Source organism: Colius striatus, chromosome 29, assembly GCF_028858725.1.
Source record: "Colius striatus isolate bColStr4 chromosome 29, bColStr4.1.hap1, whole genome shotgun sequence".
Lineage (NCBI taxonomy): Eukaryota > Metazoa > Chordata > Aves > Coliiformes > Coliidae > Colius > Colius striatus.
The window spans coordinates 853003-871325 of NC_084787.1; the positions used below are offsets into that span (position 1 = coordinate 853003).

At 64.1% G+C, this 18323-nt stretch overlaps 3 protein-coding genes across 6 annotated transcripts; 2 read left to right on the top strand and 1 right to left on the bottom strand.

Moving 5' to 3' along the window:
* Positions 1-23: 23 nt before the first annotated feature.
* Positions 24-3868, bottom strand: PRUNE1 (prune exopolyphosphatase 1). The gene is made up of 8 exons (XM_062016233.1): positions 3784-3868; positions 2209-2313; positions 1916-2121; positions 1524-1708; positions 1266-1424; positions 1079-1173; positions 832-990; positions 24-732 (listed from the first exon to the last, which is right to left on the bottom strand). The coding sequence occupies exons 1-8, from the start codon at positions 3820-3822 to the stop codon at positions 412-414; spliced, it is 1269 nt and encodes a 422-aa protein (XP_061872217.1). The 5' UTR covers positions 3823-3868; the 3' UTR covers positions 24-411.
* Positions 3869-3942: 74 nt separating this feature from the next.
* Positions 3943-11209, top strand: MINDY1 (MINDY lysine 48 deubiquitinase 1). Of its 4 annotated transcripts, none has more exons than XM_062016359.1 (11): positions 3943-4797; positions 6436-6523; positions 6625-7810; positions 7927-7984; positions 8071-8135; positions 8243-8401; positions 9109-9211; positions 9292-9434; positions 9694-9885; positions 10598-10723; positions 10841-11209. In XM_062016359.1, exons 3-11 carry the CDS (start codon positions 6758-6760, stop codon positions 10919-10921), a joined length of 1980 nt encoding a protein of 659 aa, XP_061872343.1. In that variant the 5' UTR covers positions 3943-4797; positions 6436-6523; positions 6625-6757; the 3' UTR covers positions 10922-11209. The 4 variants fall into 4 exon arrangements, with proteins under 4 accessions (XP_061872343.1, XP_061872346.1, XP_061872344.1 ...); XM_062016362.1 differs by having other exon boundaries at positions 9364-9434; XM_062016360.1 differs by having other exon boundaries at positions 6715-7810.
* Positions 11210-11678: 469 nt separating this feature from the next.
* On the top strand, positions 11679-17578 carry CERS2 (ceramide synthase 2). The gene is made up of 11 exons (XM_062016355.1): positions 11679-11750; positions 13694-13867; positions 14327-14444; positions 14555-14673; positions 14795-14852; positions 14946-14996; positions 15229-15321; positions 15482-15610; positions 15720-15826; positions 16049-16202; positions 16331-17578. The coding sequence occupies exons 2-11, from the start codon at positions 13695-13697 to the stop codon at positions 16472-16474; spliced, it is 1146 nt and encodes a 381-aa protein (XP_061872339.1). The 5' UTR covers positions 11679-11750; position 13694; the 3' UTR covers positions 16475-17578.
* The last annotated feature ends 745 nt before the right edge of the window (positions 17579-18323 follow it).

Genomic DNA, 18323 nt, shown 5'->3' on the forward strand with positions numbered 1-18323 from the left:
GGAAGAGAGTTGAGAGCTAAAAATGGAAGAAAAGGGAGATTTAATCCTGCAGCCTGCAGGCAGCCCCGGGTTGGCTGCACGTCCAGACCCACCATCCCGGCCCCCCCGTGGCCCCCCAAGGGAGGAGGAGCAAGAGCTCGTTAACCCCTCAGCACCTTCCGTATGGGTGCGAGTGCTGCCCCGACCCCACGGCCTGGGGGGCCCCAAAAACCCAGCCCAGGCACCCAGAGCCCAGCGGGGCCGTTGTGGTGGGGGCAGCCCGTCGGGGCCGGCCGTGGGCACTCTGCAACAAGGACCCTCCCCATCAGGGACGGGGGCTCTGACGGGGGTCTGCAGCCCCTCACGCCCAGGCACCCATCCAGACCTGCCCAGGGCCCCCAGCTCCTCGTCCAGCCCCCCACAGCCCCTCTGTTACTTTGGGGAGCCGGGGGGCTGCCCGGCAGCGATGCGGCTGACGCGCTCCAGGACGTCCTGCGGGCACAGCGGGGGCACGGGCTGTGCCAGCGGGCATTCCTCAACCAGGCTGTTCATGGGGGTGGGCGGCGGGACCACCTCCTCCTCCGGCCCCCCGGCAGCGCCAGGCCCCCCCAGGGCCGCCCTCAGGATGGGCAGCACCTTCTTCCTCGAGGCCAGAGCGTTGCCCTGGGTGTAGGTGCCCAGGCAGGGCCAGGGGCTCAGGAGGGGCTGGAGGCTCAGGGACGGCGCCGTCGCCTCCTCCAGCGCCCGGCACACCTGCGAGCGAGGGGGTTGGGGGGGTTTTTTGGGGAGGGGGGCTGAGAAGTGCCCAGCTGCCCCTTGCCAAGGGGCTGGGGTGCCCAGCCCCACACTCACCGTGCTGCGGAGGGTCTCGTTCTGGCTGTAGACCGCGAGCTGCCGGGAGGGCTCGTTGTGCTGGCTGAAGGAGATGCTCATGGCCACCAGCCCCGCGTAGCCACGAGCGTGGCAGAAAGCCTCCAGATCCCGCAGCAGCCCGGGCCGGCGCAGGAATGTCTGGGGCAGGGGCACAGCTTGGTGTCACCTCGTCGTCCCCATCGTGCCACCCCCTTGCCTCAGTTTCCTCCCCGCCGCTGGGCCTTACCTCCAGGTCCACGTAGACGGCGCTGACGGCCAGGAGCAGCTCGTCACCCGACAGCACTTTGAGGTCCTTCCGCAGCATCTGCTCCGTCGTCAGCCCTGGCAGGGGACGGGGGCCGAGCGTGAGCCCCGGGGGACGCGTCTCCGTCCCCATGGAGCGGCCTCTGCCCCGGGACCCGCTCCCAGCCCACCTGACACGTCAAACTTGGCCTCCTGCAGGGCCTGGAAGATGGAGTCTCGGGCTGGCAGCTCGGGGAACCTCTCCTCCAGCAGGGACACGCACGCCACGTCGCGGGGCGTCACCTTGCCGGCGGCCGGGCTCAGGTTCACGCAGTCCAGCAAGATGGTGCCTGCGGTGGGGAGGGGAAGGGACGGGGATGACCCACCTGGGCACCACCAGCGGGCACCGTGCCCCTGGGAGGGGCCAGGCAGGGGCTGCCCGTCCTCACCGTGCAGCAGCGCGGCCGTGGCTCTGTCCAACACGCCCGGCGGCCCTTGGGCGATGCGCTCGGTCACCAGCGTGGCGCAGGAACCCACCGGCGCCGCCGTCACCCGGCAGCCGGCAGCTCGCTCCCGCTCCAGGGGCCGGTGATCCAGGATCTCCACCACGGCCTCGTCCAGGGCTGCGTCAGCGCTGGGGGGTGAGACAGGAGGGTGAGACCCCCCCGCTCCGGCACAACCCCAGGGAGCAGCCACGCTGCCTCACCCTGGAAACCCCCTTTTGTTCCTTTCCCACCCTAAAAACGCCCCGGAAAGCGGAATGTTTTACCCAAGCAGGGTAAGAACGAGGCGTTGGGTGGTGGCCCCGCTCGTCCCCGTGTCCCCCCGAGCTCCAGCTCACCCAGGCAGGACGTGGTGATCCACCAGCGTCAGGGAGAGCAGCCCGGCGCCGTGCAGCCCCCCCAGGTCGATCTCGTCCCGAAACACCAGGGAGGCGCTGGGCAGCCCCTCCTGCCGCAGCAGGAACCGCGTCTCGGTCCGCAGGGCGAAGTCGGCGCGAGGGATGTTCAGCACCGGCACGAAGGCGGCTCTGGGAGCCGGGGAGGTCTGTGGGGGGGTCGGGCTGCTGGCGTGACGCCCGCTCAGGCGCCTCCGGAGCCACCGTTTGTCCCCGAGCCGGCGGCTGAGCCTCACCTTCGCCAGGAAATACGCCAGGGCCAGGGCTGAGACGGCGGAGTCCAGGTCACAGGCCTCGTTGCCCATCACCACGTGGATCTCCTGGTGCTGCCGGACGTGCTCCTGCCGGGGCGGGAGGCATCAGCGATGCAGCCCCGTCCTCCAGCCCCCCCTGAACCCATCCTGGCATCCCCCAAACCAGCCCGGGATGGGACCTGGCCAGGATGCATTTCTGGCACAAAACCTCACGTTTTTGGGGCACGAAACCGGGGCAGAACAGAACCCACCTGGGCCGCGAGCGACCGCGGCGGTGGGGACGGGGACCTCCCCCCCTCCAGGACACCCGAGAGCTTCCAGGACTCTGACCCCAAAGTGGGTCTTTTTTCAGAGATTGGGGAGTTTGGGGCAAAACATGTTTCACCCCGTTATTCTCTTTTGCAGTCAAAACCCATTGCCCCCCCCATCGCCCCTCGACACCCCGGCCCCGCTGCTGGAGCCCGTCCCAGCGCCCCAGGGACCTGCCCCGGCTCCAGCCCCTTCTCTGGTGACAATTATTTCATGCCATAACCCAGATTCGCTCGTTTATTCAGTTCAAGCCGAGGAAGTAAACAACCCTGCAGCCGGCCGGGGGCAACCTGCACCCGTGTGCGGCTCCGAGACAGGGGGTGAGGCTGCTGGGGTGGGGTTGGGGGTGCTGGGGACCCCCCCTGGCTGTGGCAATGATGCCCTTGGGCATCCCAGTCTCCATGCGCCCCAGTCCCCCACGTACCCCCTTCCCCCTTGCACCCTAATTCCCTGCTCACCCCGTCTTCACTCACGCTGCTCCCCACGCACCCCCCTCCCCCTCTGCACCCTAATTTTGTGGACGCCCAGCTCCCATGCACCCCAGTCCCCTCTGCACCCCACTGCCCCCATGCACCTACCCCCATGCACCCCAGTCCCCTCTGCACCCCACTGCCCCCATGCACCTACCCCCATGCACCCCAGTCCCCTCTGCACCCCACTGCCCCCATGCACCTACCCCCATGCACCCCAGTCCCCTCTGCACCCCACTGCCCCCATGCACCTACCCCCATGCACCCCAGTCCCCTCTGCACCCCATTGTCCCCATGCACCTACCCCCATGCACCCCAGTCCCCTCTGCACCCCACTGCCCCCATGCACCTACCCCCATGCACCCCAGTCCCCTCTGCACCCCATTGCCCCCATGCACCTACCCCCATGCACCCCAGTCCCCTCTGCACCCCACTGCCCCCATGCACCTACCCCCATGCACCCCAGTCCCCTCTGCACCCCACTGCCCCCATGCACCTACCTCCATGCACCCCAGTCCCCTCTGCACCCCACTGCCCCCATGCACCTACCCCCATGCACCCCAGTCCCCTCTGCACCCCATTGCCCCCATGCACCTACCCCCATGCACCCCAGTCCCCTCTGCACCCCATTGCCCCCATGCACCTAGTCGCCACGCACCTCAAGCCCCCCGCACCACCACCCCCCTTTGCGCACCCCTTCCCCGCCCCCCCGCACCCTCAGCAGCCCCTCCCCATCTCCCCCTTCACCCCGCACCCCCCTTCGCCCCCGCTCCGTTACCTCCAGAGCCGCCCGGCTCCCCTCCAGGAACCGCTCCATAACGGCAGCGGCCGCGGGACCCCCCCGGTACGACCCGGTACGAGCCTCCCCGCACCCCCCCGCCCCCCCCAGGCGTGTCCCGCCGCTCGGGATGCCGGGAAGGGGCGGGACCGGGGGGGGGGGGGGGACAGACCCAAACCGACACCCCGCAAACCGCCGCGACCCCCACCCCATGCGGTCCCGTGCGGGACGGCGCCGCCCGGGGCAGCGGGGGCCGGAGCTGGGACCCCCGGCAGAGGGAAGCTGAGGGGCGCCCCCGCGTCGCCCCCCGCGTCCTCCCGCCCAGCCACGGGCAGCGCGATTGGGAGGAAAACGTTAAAATCGGTGATTTTTGGTGTGGGGCTGAGCCTGGGGAAGGCGGCGGATCCCCCCAACCCCCCCCGACGGCTCGGGAAGCCGTGGTGGCATCGGAAGCCTTCGCCCTTCGCCCTCCCCTCCTCAACCTGTCCTTCCTCCTCCTCCTCCTCCTCCTCCTCCTCCTCCTCCTCCTCCTCGCCCAGCTGTAAATCCGCCGGCCCGGAGCTGGAGCGTGGGGCTGGGCGCAGGGAAGGCCTCGGGCTGGGCGGAAAAACAGGCGAAAAAAGGGGGAAAAGAGGAAAAGAAGAAGGAAAAAAGGAAAGGAAATGAGGGAAAAAAGGAGCCGGCAAGATTAAAGAGGAGGAATAACGAGAAGAAAAGGGGAAAGGGAGGAAAGGAGAAGGAAAACGGGAGGAAAAGGGATTAGAGGGGAGGAATAAAGAGAGAAGAAGGGGGAAAGGAGGGAAAAAGGACTAAAGGAAAAAAGGAAGAGGGGAAAAGGAGGAAAAAGGAGGAAAAAAGAAAGAAAAAAGGAGGAAAAAAGAAAGAAAAAAGAAGGAAAAGGGGGAAAAAAGAGGAAAAAGAAGGCAAAAGATGGAAAAAAAATAAGGAGAAAGGAGGAAGAAAGAAGGAAGAAGAAGGAAGGAGCCGGGAAACGACGGCGGCCGCCGCTGGGAAGTGAGCGCGGGCGCGGGCGCGGGACCCCCGGGCGGGCCGGGGCGGGCCGGGGCGGGCCGGGGGCAGCGGCCGCGGTTGGGGGGCTCCGGGGGTCCCGCTGCGGGGGATGCGGCGCGGCGGCAGCTCCGGCCCTGCCCCGGCACCCGCGGCCGGTTTTTCCGGCTCCCGCTGTCTCGCCCGGGGCTGGGGGGGCCCTGGGGGGGTCTCGGGCAGCAGCGGCTGCTCCGCACGCAGCGCCGGCCCCTCGCTGCTCTGCCTCCTGCGAGGAACGGGCCGGGCCGTGCTATCGGGCTTTATTTTGCTGTATTGCATCTTGCCTTTATTTTATTCTACTTTAATTGTCACTTTATTTCTCTTTATTTCTCTTTATTTCTCTTTATTTCTCTTTATTTCTCTTTATTTCACTTTATTTCTCTTTATTTCTCTTTATTTCTCTTTATTTCACTTTATTTCTCTTTATTTCTCTTTATTTCACTTTATTTCACTTTATTTCTCTTTATTTCTCTTTATTTCTCTTTATTTCTCTTTATTTCACTTTATTTCTCTTTATTTCACTTTATTTCTCTTTATTTCACTTTATTTCACTTTATTTCTCTTTATTTCACTTTATTTCACTTTATTTCTCTTTATTTCTCTTTATTTCTCTTTATTTCTCTTTATTTCTCTTTATTTCACTTTATTTCTCTTTATTTCTCTTTATTTCTCTTTATTTCACTTTATTTCACTTTATTTCACTTTATTTCTCTTTATTTCTCTTTATTTCTCTTTATTTCTCTTTATTTCTCTTTATTTCACTTTATTTCACTTTATTTCACTTTATTTCTCTTTATTTCTCTTTATTTCTCTTTATTTCTCTTTATTTCTCTTTATTTCTCTTTATTTCACTTTATTTCACTTTATTTCACTTTATTTCTCTTTATTTCACTTTATTTCTCTTTATTTCTCTTTATTTCTCTTTATTTCACTTTATTTCACTTTATTTCACTTTATTTCTCTTCATTTCACTTCATTTCACTTCATTCTCCTTTATTCCACCTTTCACTCCATCCCCTTTCGCTTCACTCTGATTTATCCCATCTCCTTTCATTCCATCATCCCCAAACAACACCTGTATGTCTTTTTTTTCCCCCTCATTCAGCCTCCATTTACCCATCTACTCACCCCCCACTTGGGGGGGGGGTTATTTCCCAAGACCTTTATCTATAAATCCCTCTCTTGAGAATGTTTCTTTACTTATTTATTTATCCCTGCACCATCAGCATCATCGTTATTACATTTAAAGTGGACATTTGCCACCTGGCACAGCCCCTTCCTTATTCTCCCCCCACCCCCCCAAAAAACCCCCTCCACTCTGGCCCTAAAATGGATGGGATCAGCCTTTCATTCCCTCTTTGGCTTTTCAGCACCTGCCCAGTTCTCCCAGTCTCTTCCCAAGCTCTCAGCTGCTTCAGAGCCAACGTTTCCCCAATCCCTCGAGGGTTTCAAAGCCGAATTTCCCAAAGCTCTGCGTTTCAGAGCCAGTTTCCCCCCTGGATCCCTCCAAACCCCAAACGTTCCCAACCTCCCCAGGGTTTCAAGGCTGAATTTTCCAGTCCTCTCAGCTCTTTGGGAGCTGAATCTCCCTGTTTCTGCCCACAGGAGCCTCTTCTCCAGGTGGATTTTCCCCGAGGGAAGCACAAGGCTCTGACTTTCCCCTGCTCTGATTGAGCTGCTCTGCTTCTCTCAGGTTGGTTTGGGATAAAACCACTGTTTAATTCTCTTTTTTTCCCATCAACACTTTGATTTTCATCATTTTTCCCACCCCCACGTTGCTGTTTGTTGTTTAAGTGAACAGAGGGGTGTGTGTGGACCCCGAAATGAGCCGTCCCTGGTGAAGACATTGGACTCATTTGCTGTTTTCTTCTCAAAACACCCAAGTTCCACCTGTGAAGGGAGAGGTTTGGGATGTGGCCGCTCCAGGATGGACCCACAGGGTTCTCAGGGCTCTGATCTGGACCTGCCAGAGGCACCTGAAGGTCGGATGGAGGAGCAGCACCCTGAGCAGGGAGAGACCCTCCCGGCCCCTTCCAGTGGTGAACAGACCCCCCAGCTCGCAGAGGAGGCCGTGAGTGGGCAAGTGGTGGTGGCTGGTGGCCAGAAGAGCCTGGCAGCACAGGGACAAGCTGCTGAGCCGTGCAAGGAGGGGGAGGAAGAGGAGGATGAGGCTTCCCACCCTGGCCTGGGGCAGTCAGGCTGTGCCACACATCTACTCTGTGACGAGCATCCGAGGGGAGAGGCTGCAGAGGCACAGCTGGGGGGGGATGGGGGGGCCCTACTGGCTGCCCCCGTGGCTGCTGCAGTGGCTGGGGCACTAGAGCCCCTTTCAGAGCCCCCCCAAGCCCAGACCCCCTCAGAGCCCCCCAAAGCCCAGACCCCACCAGAGTCCCCCAAAGCCCAGGCCCCACCGGAGCCACTCCAAGCCCGGAGCCCACCAGAGCCCCCCAAAGCCCAGACTCCACCAGAGCCACTCCAAGCCCAGACCCCACCAGAGCCCCCTCAAGCCTGGACCCCCTCAGAGCCCCCCCAAGCCCAGACCCCACCAGAGCCCCCCCAAGCCCGGAGCCCACCAGAGCCCCCCAAAGCCCAGACCCTGCCAGAGCCCCCCAAAGCCCAGACCCCACCAGAGCTCCCTCAAGCCTGGACCCCTTCAGAGCCCCCCCAAGCCCCGACCCCACCAGAGCCCCCCCAAGCCCGGAGCCCACCAGAGCCACTCCAAGCCCAGACCCCACCAGAGCCCCCTCAAGCCCAGACCCCACCAGAGCCCCCCAAAGCCCAGACCCTGCCAGAGCCCCCCCGAGCCCAGACCCTGCCAGAGCCCCCCCGAGCCCAGAGCCCGTCCCAGGGGGCAGAGACAGACTTTTACTGCGTCAAGTGGATCAGCTGGAAGGGCGAGCGGACGCCCGTCGTCATGCAGAGCGAGAACGGGCCCTGCCCGCTCCTGGCCATCATGAACATCCTCCTGCTGCAGTGGAAGGCAAGTGGGGCACAGCCTGGGGGTGGGATTCGGGGGGTGGGCAAGAGGGGATCAGCCTTAACCCGCCTCTGATGGTGAGGGGAAGGGGCTGGGCTGCAGCTTCCCGGTGCTTGCAGGTGAAGCTGCCCCCGCAGAAGGAGGTGGTCACGGCCGAGGAGCTGATGGCCCATTTGGGTGAGCCCCCCAGGGACCCCCGTGGCCCATCCCTGCTGCCAGCCCTGGCACGGGGCCGGGTGGGTGCTGATGCTGCTGCCTTGCAGGGGATTGTATCCTGGGCACCCAGCCCCGAGAGCCCTCCGAGGGGCTGCAGCTCAACTTCCAGCAGGTCAGGAGCCAAAAGCCCAACCCCTGGTCTCAGGGAGCGCTGGGGGCCTTGGGCTACAACCCTTGGGCTGCCAACCTGCTCCCTTGTTTCTTCCCCCCTCTCTCCAGAACATCAACGACACCATGATGGTCATTCCCAAGCTCTCCACGGGCCTGGACGTCAACGTGCGCTTCACGGGCGTCTCAGACTTCGAGTACACACCCGAGTGCATCATCTTTGACCTCCTCAACGTGCCCCTCTACCATGGCTGGCTGGTGGACCCCCAGGTGAGCTCTACCATGGCTGGCTGGTGGACCCCCAGATGAGCTCTACCACAACTGGCTGGGGACCCCCAGGTGAGCTCTACCATGGCTGGCTGGGGACCCCCAGGTGAGCTCTACCACAACTGGCTGGGGACCCCCAGGTGAGCTCTACCATGGCTGGCTGGGGACCCCCAGGTGAGCTCTGCCATGGCTGGCTGGGGACCCCCAGGTGAGCTCTACCACAACTGGCTGGGGACCCCCAGGTGAGCTCTACCATGGCTGGCTGGGGACCCCCAGGTGAGCTCTGCCATGGCTGGCTGGGGACCCCCAGGTGACCTGTCCCCATGGCCATCCCACTGCTGGGGCTGTGGCTTCAGTGGCTCCAGGGATCCAGGAGAATGATCTGAGGGCTGGTGAGAGGCCGGAGCTGGTTGCTCTCAGAGGCTGTGGGTGCCCCATTGCTGGAAGGGTTCAAGGGCAGGTTGGACGTGGCTTTGGGCAACCTGGTGTGGTGGAATGCGGCTCTGCCCGTGGCAGGGAGTTGGACTGGGAGATGTTTGAAGGTCACTTCCAACCCAAACCCTTCCACAACCGGCCCTTCCCAGCAGTGGAAGGTCCCAGTGAGGCAGCAGTGCTCTGGCTGGTTGGGGGAGGCTCCAACTGGCCCATCCTCCCCTTGGCCTGGGCCAGCACGGGCAGGGAGGTGACTCCCTGCTGCTCCATCCCCGCAGAGCCCAGAGGTGGTGCAAGCCGTGGGCAAGCTGAGCTACAACCAGCTGGTGGAGAAGATCATCACCTGCAAACAGGCCAGCGACTCGGGGCTGGTGAGCGAAGGTACCGACCCCCAGGCTCCCCCTGCCCTGCCCCTGGGACCCCCCGGCCCCGGCCCCGCTCCCAGCTCGCTGTCGCCCCAGGGCTGGTGGCTGAGCAGTTCCTGGAGGCCACGGCCTCGCAGCTGACGTACCACGGGCTGTGTGAGCTCACAGCCGCCGCCAGGGAGGGAGAGCTCAGCGTCTTCTTCCGCAACAACCACTTCAGCACCATGACAAAGCACAAGGTGAGGCCCCAGCCCCCTCCCCAGGACCCCCCCAGTGCTGGGCATGGGCAACTGACCCCTGTGTCCTCTCCTCTCCCCTCCTCTCCCTCTCCCTCTCCCTCTCCCTCTCCCTCTCCCTCTCCCTCTCCCTCTCCCTCTCCCTCTCCCTCTCCCTCTCCCTCTCCCTCTCCCTCTCCCTCTCCCTCTCCCTCTCCCTCTCCCCTCCTCTCCCTCTCCCTCTCCCCTCCTCTCCCTCTACCTCTTCCTCTCCTCTCCTCAGGGCCACCTCTACCTGCTGGTGACAGACCAGGGCTTCCTGCAGGAGGAGGGGGTGGTCTGGGAGACCCTCCACAACGTGGATGGCGACAGCTGCTTCTGTGACACCGAGTTCCACCTCAGCCACGCTCCGGGCAAGGGGGGAGCCACTGCCGGCCCCCTGGAGCCCCGGCTGCAGCAGAGACAAGTGGATCAGGTACAGGGGACACCTGAGTCCCAGCTCCAGGGCTTGGACCCGATGTGCTGAGCCCTCCCCAGGGAGAAGCTCTGTGGGGAGAGACCTGGGAGTGTGGGTTGGTGACAAACTGACCACGAGCAGCAACGTGCCCCCATGGGCAAGAGGCCAACGGCAGCCTGGGGGCATGAGGAGTGTGGGCAGCGGGGCCAGGGAGCTTGTGCTGCCCCTCTGCTCTGCCCTGGGGAGGCTTCAGCTGGAGTCCTGTGGCCAGGGCTGGGCTGCCCAGCTCAGGAGAGACAGGGAAGTGCTGCAGAGAGGCCAGTGCAGGGCTGCCAAGATGCTGAGGGGCTGCAACATGTGTGTGAGGAGGAAAGGCTGCAGCCCTGGGGCTGTTGAGCCTGGGGAACAGCAGCCTGAGCTCAGGGGCACCTCAGCAATGCTGCTCAGTCCCTGCAGGGTGGGTGTCAGGGGGATGGGGCTGGTGTTTGGTGTGTGGTGGCCAGGGACAGGACAAGGGGTGATGGGCACAGGCTGTAAAACAAGAAATGCCACTAAAACCCAAGGGGAAAGTGCTTTGGTGCTGAGGTGAGGGAGCCCTGGCCCAAGCTGCCCAGGGGGGGTGTGGAGGCTCCTTCTCAGGAGGTTCCCAACCCCCCCTGGACACCTTCCTGAGCCCCCTGAGCCCGGGGAAGCTGCTGCAGCAGGGGCTGGACTCTTTCTTTCCCCCCAGGATTACCTCATGGCGCTGTCACTGCAGCAGCAGCAGGGCCAGGGCCCCTCGGCGCTCAGTGACCTGGAGCTGGCGCGGCAGCTGCAGCAGGAGGAGTATCAGCAGCAGCAGCAGCTCCCAGTGCAGGTTTGTGCTCTCACCCTGCCGGGGCTGCAGCCCTGGACTGGGGGGTGTCCCCTCGGGGGTCAAGGTGGGGGGTCACTGCAGGTTTCCCCCTCCCCAGCTTGGTTCTGCTGCCCCCAGGGTCGCCCCCAGCCCGGCAGCCGCCCGGCCACGGAGCGGAGACAGCGGCACAAGCCCGACTTGGACTGCACCCTCCTGTAGTGGGGGGCACTTGGGGGGCTCTGCCCTGCCCCATCCAGCCCCTCTCAGTCCCCACTCCCCCCTGGCTGGGAGACCCCACGGGACACACACCAGGGGTCACCCCTCCTCACCCACCGCCGGGACCACCTGCATCTTTCCAGTGGCCTTAACACGGGGGGGGTCTCACCCCTCGATTCCTGCTCTGAGACGTGGGGGGACACGTGCCTTGGGGTGGGGGAGGGGGCACACGACCCCCCCCCGTGTCTGAACCGTGGCCTTAGCCCTTGGCAAATAAAACACTTGTCCCTGGCTGTGGGTTCTGCTTCTGGCGCCAGTGGGGACCCCACACCTCACAGGCTCTGGGGGGCGTTGAGGGGTGTTGGGAGGGTTTGGGGTGATGGGACCCTCTGTACCCCATGGATAATGTCGGTTTGGGCGGTTTGGGGGTGACGGGACCCTCCCCACACCACGGACCGCGGGTTTGGGGGGTTTGGGGTGATGGGACCCTCTGTACCCCATAGATAATGTCGGTTTGGGGGGGCTGGGGATGACAGGACCCTCCCCACACCACGGACACGCGGGTTTGGGGGGTTTGGGGTGACGGGACCCTCCCCACCCCCGGGACACGGCGTCGCCCCCTCCCCAGGGCGCAGTGGGGGGGCGCGGCCAGCAGAGGGCGCCCTCACCACCCCCCCGCTCCGGTCGCGGGCTCGGCGATGGATTGCTCAGGCCTGGGCGGCCGGGCGGGAGCGCGGGGCCGTGCCGGCGGTGACGTCACTGCCGCCCGCTGCCTGGCGCGCGCGGGGCGGGAGCGCGCGGCGGGGGGCGGCGGCGGCGCGAGCGGCGGCGCGTGAGTGGGGACCCGGCACCGGGACGGGGGCGACGGCCGGGACGGGCCGGGACGGGGCGGGCACGGGGCCTCCGGTGCACACCGGGCCCCGCCGGGCTCGGGCAGGGCCAGGCTGGGCCGGGGCGGTGGCTGCGGTCGGGGGGGGAACGGGGGGAGCGGCGGGTGGTGCCCGGTTCCGCTTCCTCGGGTCCCCGCGGTCTGTCCCGTTGCGGCGGGCGCGGGGCTGGGGCGGGGCAGGGCGGGGCGAGCGCCCCCCGGGGCTTCCCGGCTCCGTGCCACGACCGTCCCGTCCCGTCGCTCGCCCGCAGGCTCCGGCTCGGCCCCAGGGCGGGGATAAAGCCCGAGAGCAGGCGGTGTCCCCCTGGCGAGGCCCCGGGCACGGCCGCCCCGGGCCGGCCGCAGCTCCGCGGGGCCTGTGGAGCCGGCGGTGCCCCGGTCCCGGGCGCGCACGGAGCCCCCGGTGCAGGGCTCGGTTCTGTCCTGCCCGTGTTTGCCCCCTGACCTGAACTCTCGCGCCTTTCCCCTCTAACCGCTCCTAAACCCGCTCCGCGGGCTGTGCCCCGGCTGATGTGTCTCCCGTGCCCGGCCCCGGCTCCAGACCGAGGTGCCACCGGCTCCCCCCGGTGCCTGCGCGGCCCGTTACTCGCCCGGGGCCGGTTTGTGCCTCCCGAGGGCCGGGACACGCTCCCTCCTCCCCTTGCGAAACCGGCCCCAGCGGTTCCTCTTTCCCCGCGAAGCCGCCTCGGGCCTCGCCTCGTTCCCTCCCCTGCGCTGCGGATCCAGCTCCCGGGACCCCCCGAGCCGCGACCCCCTGCGGGAGAAACGCGGGTGCCGCGGGGTTCCGGGAGCGCTGCGCTGAGCCGCCGGTGCGGGGGGACGGGGACAGCCCGGGGGGTGCCCGGGGGGAGCCTTTTGGAGGCACAAAGGTGCTCATTGTGCCGGTAAATCCCTAATCCCCGGCCGCCCGCTCGGCCCCGGGGGGTTTGGGGGGGATGGCGGGGAGGGGGCTCCGTGCCTCAGTTTCCCCATCCCGGCCTCGGGCTCCGCTGCTCAGCGTCAGCCTCGCGGGGAAGGGGCTCCCCGGTGTGCTGCAGCGCGGGGCTGGGTCCGTGGGGAGCTCGGGCCCCTCCGGCCGCGGTTAATTAATGATCAGCCGCTGCCCTCGGTGCCGCGGGGAGCAAAGTCCCTCGGTGCCGACGCTGCCCCGCTCCGAGCCGCTCCCAGGGGGGGACAGTGGCCCACGGACCCTTAGGGGTAGCCACCCTGGCTGAGGGGTCGCTGGGAGCTGAGGTGGGGGTCACCAGGGGGGGTTCAGTGGCCCACGGACCCTCAGCAGTGGCCACTGTGGCTGGAGGCTCACTGTGAGTCTCAGTGGGGGTCACCAGAGGGGTTTCAGTGGCCCACAGACCCTCAGTGGTGGCCACTGTGGCTGTGGACTCACTGTGAGTCTCTGGGGGTCACCAGGGGGGTTTCAGTGGCCCACGGACCCTCAGCAGTGGCCACTGTGGCTGGAGGCTCACTGTGAGTCTCAGTGGGGGTCACCAGAGGGGTTTCAGTGGCCCACAGACCCTCAGTGGTGGCCACTGTGGCTGTGGACTCACTGTGAGTCTCTGGGGCTCACCAGGAGGAGTTCAGTGGCCCACAGACCCTCAGCAGTGGCCACTGTAGCTGTGAACTCACTGTGAGTCTCAGTGGGGATCATCAGGGGTTTCAGTGGCCCACAGACCCTCAGTGGTGGCCACTGTGGCTGGAGGCTCACTGTGAGTCTCTGGGGGTCACCAGAGGGGTTTCAGTGGCCCACAGACCCTCAGCAGTGGCCACTGTGGCCTCGCTGGCAGCTCAGGTGGGGCTCAAGGTGCCACCTCAGGGGTGACATGAGGGGTTTGTGCAGAGACCCCCCGTCACCTCAGCCCTGACCCCTGTCTTCTCCTCACCCCCCCCAGCATGTTTCAGACCCTCTACAGCTCCTTTTGGTGGGAGCGGCTCTGGCTCCCGGCAAACCTCACCTGGGCCGACCTGGAGGACCGGGATGGGCGAGTCTACGCCAAAGCCTCCGACCTCTACATCACCCTGCCCTTGGCCTTCCTCTTCCTCATCGTCCGGCACCTCTTTGAGACGTGAGTCCCACCCCCCAAACGCAGCTCCCCCTGTGCCCCCCGGGGCTTGGGGTGAACCCCAGGATGTGTCACCCCCGTCCTTGCTGTGGCTGTGACCCCCCACCCCTTCCCCGGGGTCCTGTCCCCCCCCAGCCCGTCCCCCTGGCACAGACCCGCCTTTGTGCCTCCCCCACTGCGATTTGTTGGGCAAACAATGGCCAGTGGAGGCTGAGAACAGACAGGGCTTTGTTGGGACAAGGGGGAGGCACCTTCCCCGGGGTGCTCCAGGCCCTGACTTCTCCTGGGGGGCTGCTGCCCCCCGCCCTGGGCTGACAGAGGGATTCCCCCCCCCCCCGTGCTCAAACCCTCCCGCGAGATGGGGGAAACTGAGGCACAGGGTGGCTTTGGGGCCATGTCAGGTGGGTGGCACTGGAATGGGGCTGTGGTGTGACACCCCCACACCTCCTGCTCCTCCCCCAGGTACGTGGCCACCCCCCTGGCCGGGCTGCTGAACGTCAAGGAGAAGATCAGGTTAAAAGCCACCCCCAACCCCGTGCTGGAGAAGTTCTACGCCACCACCACCAAACACCCCAAGCAGGTGAGGGGAAGGCTGGGAACAGACTGGGGGATCCCCAGAAGGGGTTGGAGGGGGTTCAGGGAGGAGGGAGGCAGCAGGGGCAGAGCAGTGATGTGCCCCTGTGCCCCCAGGCCGACGTGGAGCTGCTGTCCAGGGCGAGCGGCGTCACGGTGCGACAGGTCGAGCGCTGGTTCCGCCGCCGGCGCAACCAGGACAGGCCGAGTCTGCTCAAGAAGTTCCGAGAGGCCAGGTGAGGCCTGAGCCAGGCCAGGAGCTGCCTGGGGAGGGGGCAGCAGGGGCTGTGCTGGGTCCATCCTCCTCCCTCGCTGCCCCTCCTGCCCGGCTCAGGACCCTCTGCTTCCTTTTTCCAGTTGGCGATTCACGTTTTACCTTCTTGCTTTCATTGCTGGCCTGGCTGTCATAGTGGATGTAAGTGTGGCAGCCCCCTCCCCAGCCTCTCCCTGGCCCTCCCACAGCCCCCCTTTAACCCTTCTCTGTCTCCTCTCCCCCCTCCTCCTGCAGAAACCCTGGTTCTACGACCTGCGGGAGGTGTGGAAGGGGTACCCCATCCAGGTGAGCACCCAGCCCCCCCTGCCCCTGGGTTTGGGGAGCAGAGGCCCCAGGGGTGCAGGGAGGGGGGGTCTCTTTGGGGGTCACACCCCCGTGGGTTTGGCCAACAGCACGAAGGGGTTTGCAGAAGAGTCCCCAGGACCCCTCTGGGTGCCCACAGAAGGGGATCAACCCCCTCCCTGGGGCACGTGGAGGATCCCCCCACTCACCCCAGCGAGGTGCCTGTTGCTTTCAGAGCGTGTTGCCCTCCCAGTACTGGTACTACATGATTGAACTCTCCTTCTACTGGTCCCTCCTCTTCAGCATCGCCTCCGACGTCAAGCGCAAGGTGGGCAGTGCCAGGGGGTCTCTAAGGACGGGCCACGGACACGGGAGCAGCTCGTGGTGGGCGCTGGGGGGAGGATCTGAGGCTGTGGGAGGGGTGAGGGGTTGCAGAGGGTGGAATCTGACTGTTGGAACCTCCCCTGTCCCCCTTCACCTGGCCTCAGGACTTCAAGGAGCAAATCATCCACCACGTGGCCACCATCATCCTCATCAGCTTCTCCTGGTTCGCCAACTACGTCCGGGCAGGGACCCTCATCATGGCCCTGCACGACTCCTCCGACTATCTGCTGGAGGTACCTTCCCTCCTGCCCATCCTCACCCCCTCCTCACCCCCTCCTGCCCCTCCTCACCCCCTCCTCACCCCCTCCTGCCCCTCCTCACCCCCTCCCTCCATCCCCTCAGTCTGCCAAGATGTTCAACTACGCTGGCTGGAGAAACACCTGCAACAACATCTTCATCGTCTTCGCCGCCGTCTTCATCGTCACCCGCCTGGTCATCCTGCCCTTCTGGTGAGCACCAGCGGCTGTGGGGTGGGCAGGGGAAACTGAGGCACGGGGGGAGAGCTGGGAGGGGAAACTGAGGCACTGGGGGGGAGCTGGGAGGGGAAACTGAGGCACAGGGGGAGAGCTGGGAGGGGAAACCGAGGCACGGGGGGGAGCTGGGGGGGGAACTGAGGCACGGGGCGGTGTGAGTCCGTGGGGCTGTGCCGTGAGCAGCCGCCTCTCCCGCAGGATCATGCACTGCACCGTGGTCTATCCCCTGGACCTTTACCCTCCTTTCTTTGGCTACTACTTCTTCAACTTCATGATGGTGGTGCTGCAGTCGCTGCACATCTTCTGGGCCTACCTCATCATCCGCATGGCCCAGAAGTTCATAACTGGAAAGGTGAGGGGGGGGCTCAGGCCGAGGGGCTGCGGCTGCCCCAGCGCAGGGGAAGCGCTGGGGGAAACTGAGGCACGGCAGGACGAGGGGGGGGTCTGCTGCTGGCTGAGCCTCTCCCTGGGCACCTGCAGGTGGTGGAGGACGAGCGGAGCGACCGCGAGGAGACCGACAACTCGGAGGAGGAGGAGGAGGCTGCGAAGAACGGCCCCGTGAACGGGCCCCTGTCCAACGGGCACCCCCCTGCCCTCAACAACAACCACCGCAAAACCGACTGAGCGCCGCTCGTGTCCCACCAGCAGCACCGAACCCCCCGGCAGCCAGCGGGACCCCCGGCAGCCCCCAGCCCCCCGCTCGGGGAGAGGCCGCGGCTCGGGGCAGCAGCGGGCGCTGCTTCTCCCCTCCCTCCCTCCCTCCCTCCCTCGTGTCTCCCGCTCACCGTCGGTGCCCTTCCAGCCTCTCACCTCCTGCCTTAACCGGGACGGCTCCTTCCCCTCCCGGGGCCCTGCCGGGAGATTTGGGCTCCGGCCCCGTGTTCTTCCCCCTTTTCCTGACCATCCCCTCGCCCGAGGGGAGCGAATCCTGCAGCAAACACGGGGAGAGGGGGGAAACAACCCCCCAAACCCCTTTCCCTGCCCCGGGCCGGGCTTTGCTGAGGGAGGGAGGGGGTGGAGAAGCTGGTGCAGCCCCGGGGGGAGGAGGAGGAAAGTCCTGAGTGTTTTGGTGGTGACAGGATGGAAATTGCTGGTGGTTCAGCCACTGCTTCTGTCTCACAGAGCAGCCTCAGCCTCTGGTTTCTCTTCTGTCAGCGGGTTTGGAGTCTCCCCCTCCCCGGGGCCTCTCCCAGTCCCTTCCCCAGCTGCAACAGGACAAATTCCCCACTCATTCCTGCTTTTCTTTCCTGGCTTGTTTTTTGTTTTGTTGTTTCTATTTATTTGGAAGACAGAAGGAGCTGGATGGGGCTTTGCCTCTTGCACCCCAGGAGCAGGATGGGGCTTTGCCTCCTGCACCCCAGGAGCTGGATGAGGCTTTGCCTCCTGCAGCCCAGGAGTAGGATGGGGCTTTGCCTCTTGCACCCCAGGAGTAGGATGGGGCTTTGCCTCTTGCACCCCAGGAGCTGGATGGGGCAACTTTGCCTCTTGCACCCCAGGAGCAGGATGGGGCTTTGCCTCCTGCAGCCCAGGAGCTGGATGGGGCTTTGCCTCCTGCAGCCCGGTGTGTGGCGAGGGGAGGGGGAAAAGGACCAGGAACCAACGTCAGACCAAAACTGTCTCTGGATGTTTTTGTTTTGGGTTTGTTTTGTTTTCTTTTTCTTTTTTTTTTAAAAAAAAGAGAAATGGTTGAAGAGTTAAAAACAACTAATAAAGTTCAGTTAAAAAACCCCCCGTGAATGGCAAAGTCTGCTGCAGCCTGGGGAGGGTTTGGCTGGGTGTGGGCAGGGCTGGGGGTGCCAGGGGAGGAGGATTTGCAAAGGGTTCGATTGTTTCTCTGTTTCTCTCTGCAAGCTCTGTGTCTGCAGAGCCTTGAGGTGCCCGAGGAGCCGGGGCCCTGCTGCCAGAGGGTGACAAAGCTGCTATTCAGGTGGATGCTGAGGATGGAACTGGAGCTGCTGGGGCCTGCAAAGGTCGTTTTGTTGCTGTGGGTGGGGTTGGTTTGGTGTTTTTTTTAAGCAAAAGGTTATTTAAGGTAGGAAACACAAAACCAACCCACCCCTGAGTGAGCAGCACAGGGCAGGGGCTGCTCCTGAACCTGCTCCTGCTCTCCCCAGCCGGGGGTTTCACCCCCCCAGCACGTGGCTGCTGTGGAACTGGATTCCAGTTGGATAAAATCTGCCTTTTTGGGTTGTTTTTAGCTTGTGTTCCTGGTTTGTGGAGCTTGGTGGGATGTGCAGGTAGGAGCCCTGCCCCCAAACCCACCCCCAAACCCCAGCAGTTGAGGTTGGGGGTTGCTGTGAGGAGGAATGTTAAAGGGAGTTGTGTGGAGGGTCTGGCCCTTCCCTGCCCAGGGTGAGTCTGGGTGGAATGAGTCAAGTCTGAGGTTGTTTTGGTGCAGGAGTTAAAGCCAAACTGTGTTTCCAGCCAATGGTTCAGTCCCCAGGAGGGTGGGAGAAGGCAAATTGGATCAAAT